The sequence below is a fragment of the Manis javanica genome, chromosome 9 (assembly GCF_040802235.1).
Source record: "Manis javanica isolate MJ-LG chromosome 9, MJ_LKY, whole genome shotgun sequence".
In the NCBI taxonomy this organism is placed as follows: Eukaryota; Metazoa; Chordata; class Mammalia; order Pholidota; family Manidae; genus Manis; species Manis javanica.
This window is the reverse complement of record NC_133164.1, coordinates 55,236,533-55,249,636: the sequence shown is the minus strand read 5'-3', so window position 1 is coordinate 55,249,636 and position 13,104 is coordinate 55,236,533. Positions and strand designations below refer to the sequence as shown.

Here is a 13,104-nt window from a genome sequence, read left to right as displayed (position 1 = left end):
GCTTTAGTGAACGGCTCTTTGTTTCTGTTGTCTTTTCTACAAGACATATGAAAGACTACAATTAACAGAAGCAAATCACTGTATGGTAGGATTACATAAGTTTCATATTTCAGGGAAAACATACTTCATACCAATAATTGCCAAAATTGTAGGATATTTCATTTTCTCACACCACAGTGGATCTATACAAGAACCATGCAGCAACAAATTATGAATTAAAAGAAACATGAAAGAAAGTAGATCAGCCCCGATTTATCCTGTCACCTCCAATAAAGCAAGGACTACCAGTAAGGACTGGCAATCTTCAAGGTTAGAGCACTGACCCCACACTGCTCATCAAAAGGAAAGAAGGAAACCAACTGGAATGGTTGGGAGATGGACACCTCTGATAGAATGGCTCTAAACAAAATATGCATTCCAAAAAGGTACAAGCCAAGAAATAATGCCTGCTGTTCAAAAAAAAAAAAAAATCAAAGTATATGAGTAATACATAGCTATGCTTACTATCCAAATTCTAACAGAATCTGTGGTAGAAAGGAGAGAACATTAGGAAAAGAGAGTATGCTTTAATATGCCTCATGATTTGGCTCTCAGGTAAGTTAAATCAAGTTCCTTATTTTATAAGCACAGTTATTAGGGAACCAGCAACCTGTTACCCTTAGAAATCCTATATTTGGAGTTTCTCTGAACCACATTATACAAAAAATAAGTTGAGTGACTATTTTTCATTCATTACATAAACAGTGGCTGAAGGCATTAGAGCTTAATTCTCTTAGAAATGATTAAGAAAAGATAAAGTTCAGATAAATTTCTAAGTAAATAAGAGAAAAAAGGGAGATTTATAGTATATCCTTAACTGCTTAAGACCAAAATCTTAGAAATAACTACTTCGATCTTTTATAAATCATCTCTTGTTAATTCAATCAGAGATAAATTGTCAGGATGGATGAATAACCTTGAGATCATCTTTTCCAATATGATTCAATGTCTATTTCTAACTCAAAGACCCCTAACTGTATCATTACTTAAGAACCAGCTGATTTAATAATATCACAAGTTTATAAGCACTTTAAGCTTATAAAGCTTCTAACAAAAATTTTTATTCTTAATGATCTTAATAACTTGGGGAAGGTATCATGAGAAGTTGAGTCTCCTCATTTTACTTGGAGTAGGGAAGCTAAAACATCATTCAAGATCACACAAGAGTCCAGAAATGATGGGCAGGAACATAACCCAATTCTTTTCAACTCTTAGATAAGTACTCATCCCATTTTATCCAGCTAGCTTCCTGAATTTTCTTGAATTGACAATTCAGTGTTTAAAATCATCCCAATTAGCTGACACTGTAAGTAGTTATACAACTTTTCATTTTTTAACTGGTTATGGTATTATGTGGCAGAATCTAAAAGACATAATGCTATATTACAAATTGAAATGCTCAGATATAGTTCCCTTCATAAAGAAAATACAGCAAGTTAGATGTAATTAGAATGCTGACAACTCAGCTCAGTATGAACAAGTAACATGCTTAGCAAGCACAGCATGCAAAAAAATTGCAGATGAACATAAAATAAACCTGTAACCTGTGCTGACACATTTGGACAAGTCAAATACAACCCAATTGCGCCAGCCAGGACAATAAAGTACCTCTAGTTTTCTTTAGGTCCAGGGAAATTTCCTTAATGGTGAATTCAGTGTGAAATGGAGCAATTTGTTCACGAAGAATCAAAAGGTGCTTAATTAAGAAAAGTTGTCCATCAATCTGAGTCTAAATTGTAAGACAGAAAAATGGATATTACCACAGATTAAATAAAAATATGAGCATATAAAACATGCATGTTCTTAATCAGCATATATCTACCTAGGTTTATGGCCCCTAACCTAACTTCATGGTACCAATACTCCTTTATTGCACGATTAACTCTTTTCATATTACCCATGTTAGAATGACCAGGAAAAATCTTGCTTCAAACTCTTACAATTATTGTCACCTGCTCAACTTTATAAATCCAAAAAAGTTAATCTGACAAAAGATTGTAAAGCAACACATTTAAAAAGAGAAGTCAAATCTATTTTAACTTGGCACAAAAACAGAGGAGATCTAAATCCAAGAGTCTAACATCAGCACAGAACAGGAAGAAAGAAAAGGTCAAAGTCTGAGCATGATTATGATCTCTAAGGACTTCCCAGTTTATCTTCAGTAGCATAGCTTTCACTGTCTGATCAAAGTGGTTTCTACACCCAGAGTATCAGAAATATTCCTACTTATACAAAAGTACAAAGGAGCCTCCAAATTCAAGTGTGGCTTGGAATTACCATTTTGGATCACTCCGCCACCAACAGAACACTGACTCAGAGCACTTCTCAGAGCCAGTCTTTATTTTTGCCTCCTGAGACCTACCCACAAAAGTCTTACAATTCATCAAGCTTAGTTCTCAAAGCTCTGACCCAAACCTCAAACAGTGAATAATTACAGTTCTCATTTCATAAAAGTCTTCATATTATTAAGAACATGGCTGCTACTTGCTCTTTCTTGCTGCTCAAGACAGAATCTTACTTTGAAAATATTTCTAATGAAATTATACTATATTAGGAAAAGAATAAAGTTGGCCATCAAGCAACAGAAACTTCAGGGGTTAGAAAACACAGTGACTCCCCTCTCTCTCTCATCCCATTCTAAATAAACACAGAATCAATATATAAGCGTGACTTATTTGATAGAAATTCACTCATTTTGCACCCTGGAACACAGAGCATTAGAAAAGTAGAGAACACTACACATTTGGAACACTTGGTCTATTTTTAAAAGAACTAGTAACTCAAATAGACAAAAACAGTGTAATACAGATTTAATCTACTTTACTAAAGCTGGACTCACTAAATCCAGCAAATAGTATCATGTGAGTTTCTTGACACTAGGTGCTCAATGTAAGTATGTAAGATCAATTTCTTGTCTTAAAAAATTCTCAAAAAAAAAAATTCTCTAAGACATTAAGCAATCATTTTTTTGAACATTTTTTTAAAAGTTGAAGGGCAAAAGTACACAAACTCAGCCATGAAAATAAATTAGCAAATGCTTGTCAAATTGAGGGGTTCCTCTTACATACTTAAATCCCTTATAATATGTGGGAAACAGAATTAGAAGAGGATGGCCTTACAGGCAATGAGAACAAAAGACTAAATAATCAAAAGCCTCTTCACTCCTTCCTTTAAAAAAAGAGGACACTGGTACATAAGGACATAAGTGTATGAACTCTTAAATTAAGTCATTTTTTCCTTCTGGTGATCTAAGAAATACATGCTCACTCTAGAAAATCTGAAAAATAAAGTGTAGAGAAAAAAAATCATCCATAGTCACCTAAACACCTTCACTTAAATTTTTTAATGCATGCTTTCATTACATTGTTAAAGTGATAAAGTATGTCTAATTTATAGTAGCCTGCTTTTCTTTTTTTGCCTTAACATATTTAAGTTAAATGTTAAGGCTTTATTTTCTTTTTAATGTAATGACTGTATAATATTCTACTATATGGAATCTGCCTAAATTCACTTAACCATTTCCCTAATATTAGACACATTTCCCAATTTCAACTATTACAAGAAATGTGAGAGCTCAGACTTGGAAATACTTTTTACAACTTAAATCTGCCTGTCTCATGTGCCATCCTCTTCTAGTCCCCATACCAAAATTTCATTTCAACTCTCCATTCCATGAATGGGAGGATGCAGTGGTAACAGAGGCACAGCTTTCCTAGAAACAAGATCCCAGATTCTTTTGTGGGGAGGTTTTTGTTTTGTTTTGTTTTGTTTTGTTTTTATCTAAAGCCTCAAAATTAGAAACGAAGTTGGTAAATCTGGAAATCCAGAACGGTTTATAAGATTTGAACACTCCAAACAACAAAGAAATTTTGGCTGGAAAACTCTGAGCTCTCTCCCTGAGGTAATTTAAGCAGAGTTAATCAGAGCAACACTTTCAACTGTGCTGTACTTCCTAAAAAAAAAATCCTCGGGGACTTGGGAGCAGCCTTCAGCCCCAGAGCCCTTCTTGAATAACAACTCTAGGTCATGAAGTCATAGCAACTGCTTCTAATCACACAATCCACGGGGCACAATTGCCTTCTATAAAAATTGGCTGATTTCCTCCAAGCAAGGCCAGATAACTATTTAAAACATCACTGTAGGGATGATCATAAATTGCTACATTTCCTTGAAAACACTGTTTTGGTATTCCAGGGAAGTCACAACCTCCCCAGGTACTAAGGCTATATATAACAAGAAAACTTTATCCTGTGGAATTTATAACCTAAGTATCATTTTTTGGCACTTCAGCAAAACTGGCACTCTTCTTATTCAGCATAGTCTTTTTTAGCACTAATGAAACAGTAGCTTCTCTCAAAGAGCTCCAGAATTAAATCATATTAAGCAAACAAATCTTACTGCCAAAATGGCTTTAAATTTCTGTGACTATAAATAAAGGCTGTGTTCCATAATATATTACAGGTAACAAAATTTCACCTAACATTTCCTCAAACCTTGTTTTTGCTGATAGACTCAGATGCTCCAAGTAACGACTGAATGCAGGCAGACAAGGCTTCCTGTGATAATCCTTGGAACACTGCCCTCTGGTGAAATAAAAGAGAAACATCACCTTGCGGTGGGTGTTTCACAACAGCAGAAAGGAAATCTAGGCTGTGCATGCAGTGAATAATGCTTGCTTGCCCTCATCTGCTGGATTAATTTAGATTACTGGCAATATTCCTCCTGGAGTTTCCTATTCCCATGCAACCTCTCTAGACCAACACAGTTTAATAATCTTCACTGCGCAAAACATCGATGGGACCCTTCAACAGTATTTCCTTAGCACCTAGTTCATGCTAGGCTCTGTGCATGGTGTTTGAGTACAGTGGCAGCTGGACAAGGTGGATGTGGTTCTGACCTCATAGAGGCTTCATTCCAATATGATCTCATGTTGTAGGCTCTTTTATAAATATTTAAAACCAACTTTAAAGCAAGGCCTCAGTAAACCCACTTTTGTCACTTACCAGTGATTAATCAGTTTTGTATTGTAAAACTCATGCACATAGCTCTTCATAACATTATTTAAAACAGAAAAAAACGGAAATACATGTTCAATGATGGGGAGGGGTCCAATAAATAAAATACTAGTAAATGTAAATTACAGAATACTGCACATGAAACACAGGAATGCTGAAGGTGGTAGTAAATTCTTATAAAACATAACTAAGTGAAAAGAAAATCAGATTACAAATATTATATGAAGTATGACTCTTAATTTAATTGTGCCATTTCTTTCTCTTCCCAAAGGTATGGCACGTTGGTCAGTCCCCTTGCTTTTCCCCTACCTGCATTCCACAGAGATAGAACTGATATGGATGAGCATGAGCAAAATACTATTAGGCCACAGTTCTGAGCCCTGGTCTCGTACTTTTTGATATCATTATCTTTTTATAATTGATATTATTCTCTTTGTGTACTGCTCCCTCTCTTGTTTCCCATGAGGCTATTGTAACAGGAAGAGATTCAGGCTGCCTCTTGCTAAGTCATCACTGACCCAGCCCTAGAAGACTGAAGATGGGCAGCTTACACTAAGACCCTCCATTTCCCATGCTCAGCCCTAACGTGTTTTTCATTGGATTGGTCTTTCCTCACTTTTGATGGGTAACAGAAAGGGATATAATTTGGATGTAAGATAAGTGGGAAAAAAATAGGCAGGCCTATGGCATGAATAAAAACACACAGACTGACATCCTTAGGCTTACTGTTGGGCTAAAATCCCTGTTAAGCACTTAAAAGGCTTTGCTAGAGTCTGTGAGACAATGAGTTCCATGTGGACTATGCCCCCTTGCACATTTCCCTTGTGATCTAGCTCCACTCTAGCAGGTTTCTGAACCCCAGTCTAATACTATCATTCAGTACACCTATTGTATTGAATACTGGGGAGCCTGGGGAAGAAGAGATGCCAATGTCCAGACTTTCCTCCGGAAGAGATTTCACCTCATCAGCTGGGCAAAAAGGCTGGGACACCTACTTCACAGAGGTGATTTGTCCTCATTCCTAAAAGCCCAGTAAGTGGCAAAAGGCTCTTTCTGATTGAATTTCAAAATCTCCAAGCACAAACTCCAGTAACTATGCAGTTTAAAATAGATGCAAGTAATGTGCACTCTACTGAACCAATGAAACAACTGTGCAGAACAAGAAACCATTTCTGCAGCCCTGAGAACCCCAGAGTATGGAGCATCCCCACAGTGGGAGGAGGTACCTCTTTTGAACCATGTTCTTAAGTTATAGTGGCATCTGCACAATTAATTATATGACTTGTATTTAAAATCACTTCTCTCTTTAAATGCTGTTCAAGTTGTAACAAATTTATTTGAAGAGTGAATTGTTTAACCTCTGAATTTTATAAACTACTTTGGTTCAGCATCAAATCACTAACAGTAAATAAATGCAGACAAGTCTGACCTTTCTGGGATTGATAATCATATTATTAAACTGGAATGCTAAAATAACTCTGTTACCTAAAATCAATCCACAGTGTAAGTTGGTGTTGGTCAGCAAATAACTAAAATTATTCCATTGTCAGAAACACATGTAATCTCAGTACTACTGGATGGTGATTTACACTGAGTACAGAATGAAACTGAAGTAGTTGCATTTAATAAAAAAATATATCTATGTGACACTGGACATAACAATCTTTTTGCATAAAGAAAAACTATAAACTAAAATAGATAACTTAACCAGTAGTTTTAAACTATCTGTGGTCATAGACCCTCTATGAGAAGCAATAAAAGTTACAACAGCCCTTCTCAGAAAGACACAAATGCAAACATACAATTTGCCCACAACTTCAAGGGTTAACAGACTCCCCAAGGTCCATTAAGGGATTCTAAGGATCTACAGAATGCTCACACTCAGAATCCCTAACTTAGATTGACTTCTTATCCCTGTATCTAAAAATCACATTAGTCTATATAGTCAATGATTTTGTAACATTAATAGATAGTAACCACACTAGAGGCAGTGAGGATTTAATAATACAGGTAATTGTTGAACCACTGTGTTGTACATTTGAACCAACATAAAATTGTGTATCAGTGATTCTTCAATTTAAAAAATCACTATCGTTCTAATCTAATACCAAATAAAATATTGTATAAAGATCTTAAAATTAAAGTTAAAAAATTTTTAATGAAATAGCAAGCAATTTACAGTAAAGATACAAGAATTTACAGACATACATCTATGCATCTGTACAACTTGGAAAGACAGACAAGGGTTCTTCGGACTGTAGGATACCACATTCCATGAAGATCTGCTGGAGAAATTGTGGTTTGTGGTCTAGGATTAACAGAGTCTGTTGAACCTAAAAACCCAAATGGAAAAGACACATTTCACACGTGCAGAGGTTTGTCTTATCTGCATAAACTATAAACTATTCTCATTATTATCAATAGCTGGAGGCACCTATCTTTTTCTAGCTTTCACCTTGAATTAAGAATGCCATGAAAACCTTAAATCAGTGACAGGTGAGATTTAAGGGACAACTCACATGAATACATACACACATTCCAGCCTCAAATTTATGCTCAACCCAAACTGCTTTTCCCAAACTGTGATCAATAATCTTTATTGAATAACTGAATAATATACATATATTACAGATACTGTACAGCCATTAAAAGAGGGAGATCTATATATATAGTCATATGGAAGCAAGTGGGAGCCAAAGTAGGCAGGGGGGGAGTGACCAGAAAGCAAAGCAAAGTTAAACAGGAAGATTGATCAAAGCTGGTTTACCCACAGCCTGCCTTCCATGCTCTGAGCTTCCTCACAGGCCCACTTAGCATATCCAATTTCCAAGTGACCAGAGCTACCCACCTTCCTTCAAGACACATCAGAAAGTGTTGCAAGCTGAGGAGCAGGTTGGAGGCATGACTGAGCAGACACTGTTGAAAGCACAATCCCTGCAGGTCAAGAGACCCGAGTTCTCAAATGAACCATGAAAGTAGAGCTAGGATAACACTTTGGGACAAGAAGGACACTGAAATGTGAACTGGGTATTACAGGACATTAGGGAAACCTTACTAAATTTTTTAGTGTAATGATTTGTTTATATGAGATGTTATTTTTTGGAGATATGCTGAAATACTCATATGGGTGAAGCAGCAACAAGGTCAAATAATTTACTTTAAAATAATTAGCAAAAAAAATTATATATATATACATAATGTAATAAGACGTAGTCTTGAATCCAAGTAGTGGGTACAAGTGTTCACTGTATCATTCTACTTGCGTATTTGAAATTTTTTCAATTCCTTTTTTTAAAAAAAGCTAGGTTTGCATATGCTTAGAAAGAAGCCTAGAGGTTGTGGACTAGATTTATGGGGAAAAAGGAAGAAGGGAATGTTGAGGGTTAGTGTCTTCACATTATAGTTCTATAAGCTAAATTTTTTTCCAAAAGCATGTAATACTTGTATAATCTTTAAAGCTCTTCCATAAGGCCTTACTTTACAATATCTACTTTAAATGAAGTTTCTGAAAAAGAATAAGCTAGACAAATTAAGTCAAAGAATATTGAGGGGATAGAGTATCTATAGTACTGCTAAGGATTATAATATCTGCAGGATCTCTCCTTCAAAATAAAGAGCCAAATACCCCCCAATACAAGTTTAATGAAGCAAATGTATTTAAGTACTTTAAAGCCAGAAGTCATCTTATTTGCTCATTTTTTCACTTTCTTGTGAAAAAGAGTAACAGTTATAATAGTTAACTGAGGGGAAGATTACTTACATAGCAGGCCATTCAAAGTAAGTGCCTACTAGCTGCCTCTTCTTAAGAGCAGAGCAAGGCCAATACCAGGGCCTCTCCCTCAGCCTCCTGTTGTCTTCTTCCTCCACCCTCTTGAGCCTCACACTCCTCTCACTTTCCCTATGAACAGAATAGAGCCTGTGCTTTTGAAGATACTGACAATTGGCCTCCTCACAGGATGGTTCCTCCACCATTAGCCCTAACATTTGCTTCTACCTTATGAGTACCATGTCACTTAAAGCCCTCACTTTGGAGGCTTCTCATTTTCTCACTTCCAACACACCACAGAACCAGATTATATAAAAGATTATATTCTTCATTTTTTGCTCCTCTTGCCAACTGACGCATTCTTGCTTTCCATTCCAAATTCTATCACCATTCACACTGAGTAAATCAATAACCACAGGGTGACTATATGGTTGTCCTTGACCTTCTCAATTCCAAAAACCTTCACTTCAATCCCTGCACCCCCGACCCCATAGATTTTCTTATGACTTTCTTTCAGAATTACTTTCTAAAGGCTTTCTTATTACTCCAAACTATTCCACCTCTTAATTATTAAATCTTAGCACGCCACACTCTGACCACAATACCTTTGTGATTTCCTATTTCTCACCTGTTTACTCAAGCTACACTGCCAATCCCTTCTCCTTTGACTTCAATCACAACCCATCCCCTTGCTTGCTTCTGATCTCTCTGGCTGTTCTTTCTCAGCTGGCCAAGGATACCCCTCTACCTCAATTTTCTCCTTAACATCAGCATCTGCTAAGGTTCTCTCCTCAGATTTCTGCTATTACCGCTCTATTCTCCCATCTCACACAAGCCCAAAGCATCAACTACTCCACAATCCTTATCTCCAAACCAGTCAGTCCTCTTCTTTACAGCTCTAGAGCAGTACTGTCCAACAGAAATATAATGTGAGCCATAAAAGTGACACAATAAAATGCCATATTAAAAGAAATAGATAAAAAGAAGTGAAAGTAATTTAATATTTTTTATTTATTCCAATATATCCAACACATCATCATCATATAATCAACAGAGACATTACTAATAGGACATTTTCCATTCTTCATTTCACAATCAGTCCTCAAAAAATTTGATATTTACTTACTCTTGGCATATTCAGACTTGCCACATTTCACATGCTTAAGGCAGGTGGCTACTGTGTTGGGCAGTAAAGCTCTAGAGCCATGTGATACAGATCCTCTCAGTTGTGCCACATGCACAGTCTCCCTCAGTTGCCACATCTAGTGTGTCATCAAGTTTATAGATTCAAACTTCTAAGCATATCTCTCATGTATACACTTCTCTCCGTTCCCCCGATCAATGCCCTGGTTCAAACTACCTTTATCTTTCAAAGGGAAAACCACAACCACCTCCTCACCAGGCTCTACAGCTCTGCCAACAATACCTTATTGTAAGGACAGGCTTTACCGGGGGAAAGGGAAAATGCACAAGACCAGGGTTGACAAGACAGAAATGTACCCTAGTTTCTCCAATAATTCTTGAAGAGGTTTACCAGGAACAAGATATGTACGAAGACCAAAAGTTATACTAGGAGGCATGGGTTCTATTTCGGAGAAAGAAATTTTCCCCTGAGGGTCTCTCTTCCTATTGGGCAAGAGTGATCAATTGGCTTTGTCAGGCAGGGAAGACCCAGGCTGGTCGGCAGTCTGAATTAGGGTATCAGCTGTTCATAGAGTTGACTCAGAATACCTGATGATGCCCTAAACCTGATGGTTAGGAGCACCTGGGGCTCTTTAAGCTGCCACTTCAGGAACTCCTACTCTCTGCTGGTCCTATGAGGAGCTGAGCTTTGGTGTCTCCCTTATAGCTGTCAAGTGAATGGAAGGGATGCCCTACTTCCCATCCAGCTTGCTGTCTAGATAACTTGTGAGTACCCAGGGTGCTTCTTGGACAATTCTGCACCTTACATAACAAGCACCCTAGTCCAATCTATCCCATACTTTTCTATCAATATTTTACCCTAGCCCCAACCACTTAATACATTTACAAAATGCAAATCTGGTGGTACAATTATGCCTATGCACTATATTAGCTAAAAGTTCAAAGTTGTTCATAAGACCATCACCTGACATCTATCACAATCTGGCCTGTCTGACCTGATCCTTCCCTACATAACCTATATCCAAACATACCAAACCACAAGACTACCCCAAAGCAATCATGGTCTTCCATTCCTACATGCCTTCCTCCATGCTCTTTTATCTATCTTAAAACAACTTATTTCTCCTGGCTCTCTCATACTCATCTCTATAAATACTACAGCTTACAGACCTACACTTCTCAGTGAACTCACCTTCCTGCACTCAAAGCTCATCTCCCTTCATAATTTTGTTGCCCTTCTCCCTCCAAGAGTGCCCTGAGCATAGCTTTAGCATGTAACCACAGAATTATATCTGTGGCTTGTTAATCTCCCCTCCCTCAAGTGTGGGCTCCTCAAAGGCATGTTTTTCATGCCTGGGACATAAGTCCTCAATAAATGTTTAATAAATGAACGAATAAAAGTTGGAAGTAAAAACATCATAACATACCAGATTTTATTAGATTATTAGACTCTACTTCTTCTAACTGGACATCTGAAAATGAAGCTTCTAAAGGCACCTTCTTCTGTTCATCTTTTAAACTCTGTGCAATTTGCTGTATAGAGAAATCAGAAGGACCATTAAAGTGTTGTTTTCAGCTGTGTTTGGCAATATGAACACATATTTCTATCAAGTAAAAAAAAAAAAAATCAACTAATAAATATACAAATGGACTAATAAAGGGAAACTATGGCAAACAACACATAATTTAATGCAAAAAGTTAAATTAGTACAGAGTGTCTATATTCTCATAAATACATACATATATATACTCTTTTCTGAATCACTAGTTTCAGAACTATCATAAGGTATCTGCTAAAGAATCAAATATACAAGGCTCATGTAAAAAGCTTAATTTTCAACTTTATATTTAGAAACAAAGTATTCAAATTCAAGATTGGATACATTCTAAATTTCAGAAATCCCTTCATCAAGTAACTGGCCAATTCAATCAACAGGTTTTCTCTTTAAGTGAGAAGAGGTACAATATGCTCTTTTTGAAACACACTGGTGGTTGCCAAGGGATGGGGTGGGGGATGAGAGGTGGGGATAATGGATGAAGGTGGTCAAAGGGTACCAACTTCAGGTTACAAAATGAGTAAGTTCTGCCCAGTCTAGTATACAGCATGGCGGCTGTAGCACATATTTGAAAAGTTGCGAAGAAAACAGATTTTAGGAGTTCTCACCAAACACACACTCAAATTGGCACTATATGAGCTGATGGATGTATTAACTAACCTGTGGCAAACATTTCACAACATATACATATATCAAATCATTACATTATACTTAAACTTGTGACATACTGCACAATATTATATGTCAATTAGATCTCAATAAAGCCGAAAAAATTAAAAACAAAAATAAATGCAGAAGGCAGAGCCAAGATGGCGGCGTGAGTAGGACAGCGGGAATCTCCTCCCAAAAACATTTATATTTTTGAAAATACAACAAATACAATTATCCCTAAAAGAGAGACCAGAAGACACAGGACAACAGCCAGACAACATCCACACCTGCGAGACCCCAGCGCCTGGTGAAAGGGGTAAGATACAATCCCCAGCCCGGCGGGACCCGAGCGCCCCACACCCAGCTCCTGGCGGGAGGAGAGGAGTCGGAGCAGGGAGGGAGAGGGAGCCCAGGACTGCTAAACACCCAGCCCTAGCCATCTGCACCAGAGCGCACACAGAGTGCGTGTGTGGGGTGCTGGAAACTAGGGAAACAGGACAGTAAGACCTGTGAGCAGATCCCAAAGCCGGCGCCCTAGGGACAAAGAAAAGCGAGTGCTTTTTGAAAGTCTTAAAGGGACAGGGACTCCACAGTGGGACAGAAGCATCCAGGGTCACAGTCCAGAAGCTGGAAATTCCAGGGAACTGCAGGCGCACTAACCAGCTGGGCAACATCTCTGAGACCCCTCACAGAGGTAAACAGCCAAACAGACCCCCGTCCATTACTTCTTCGGGGCTCCGCCATAGCAGAGCAGAGCCTGAGGCTGGCCACGCCCACCGCAAGGGAGCTTCCTCCATACCAGCCGGGTAAGATAAAGAGACCCAATCTACATGCAATTACCCAACACAAGCCACTACCCAACAACACCCAACACACCCAACACAAGTCCCAGTAACGAAAGGCCAGGAGCGAGTGGAAAAAGTCTAGGCTCTCC

General features: G+C 37.8%; 1 protein-coding gene across 4 annotated transcripts in view; it reads right to left on the bottom strand.

The window, feature by feature from the left end:
* The window catches only part of COG3 (component of oligomeric golgi complex 3), a 70,705-nt gene that overhangs the window by 20,485 nt on the left and 37,116 nt on the right, over positions 1–13,104 (bottom strand). For 3 of the 4 annotated variants that reach the window (XR_012121073.1, XM_073212599.1, XM_037001979.2), the window contains 4 exons: positions 11,391–11,496; positions 7,263–7,387; positions 4,533–4,622; positions 1,648–1,768 (listed from right to left, as the gene is read on the bottom strand). Coding sequence is in view for 3 of the 4 variants with exons in the window: in XM_073212599.1 (XP_073068700.1) it covers positions 1,648–1,768; positions 4,533–4,622; positions 7,263–7,387; positions 11,391–11,496 (442 nt within the window). In the remaining variant the exon portion in view is untranslated. The remainder of the gene's footprint in view (positions 1–1,647; positions 1,769–4,532; positions 4,623–7,262; positions 7,388–11,390; positions 11,497–13,104) is intronic. The other variant, XM_073212600.1, reaches the window with a different exon arrangement.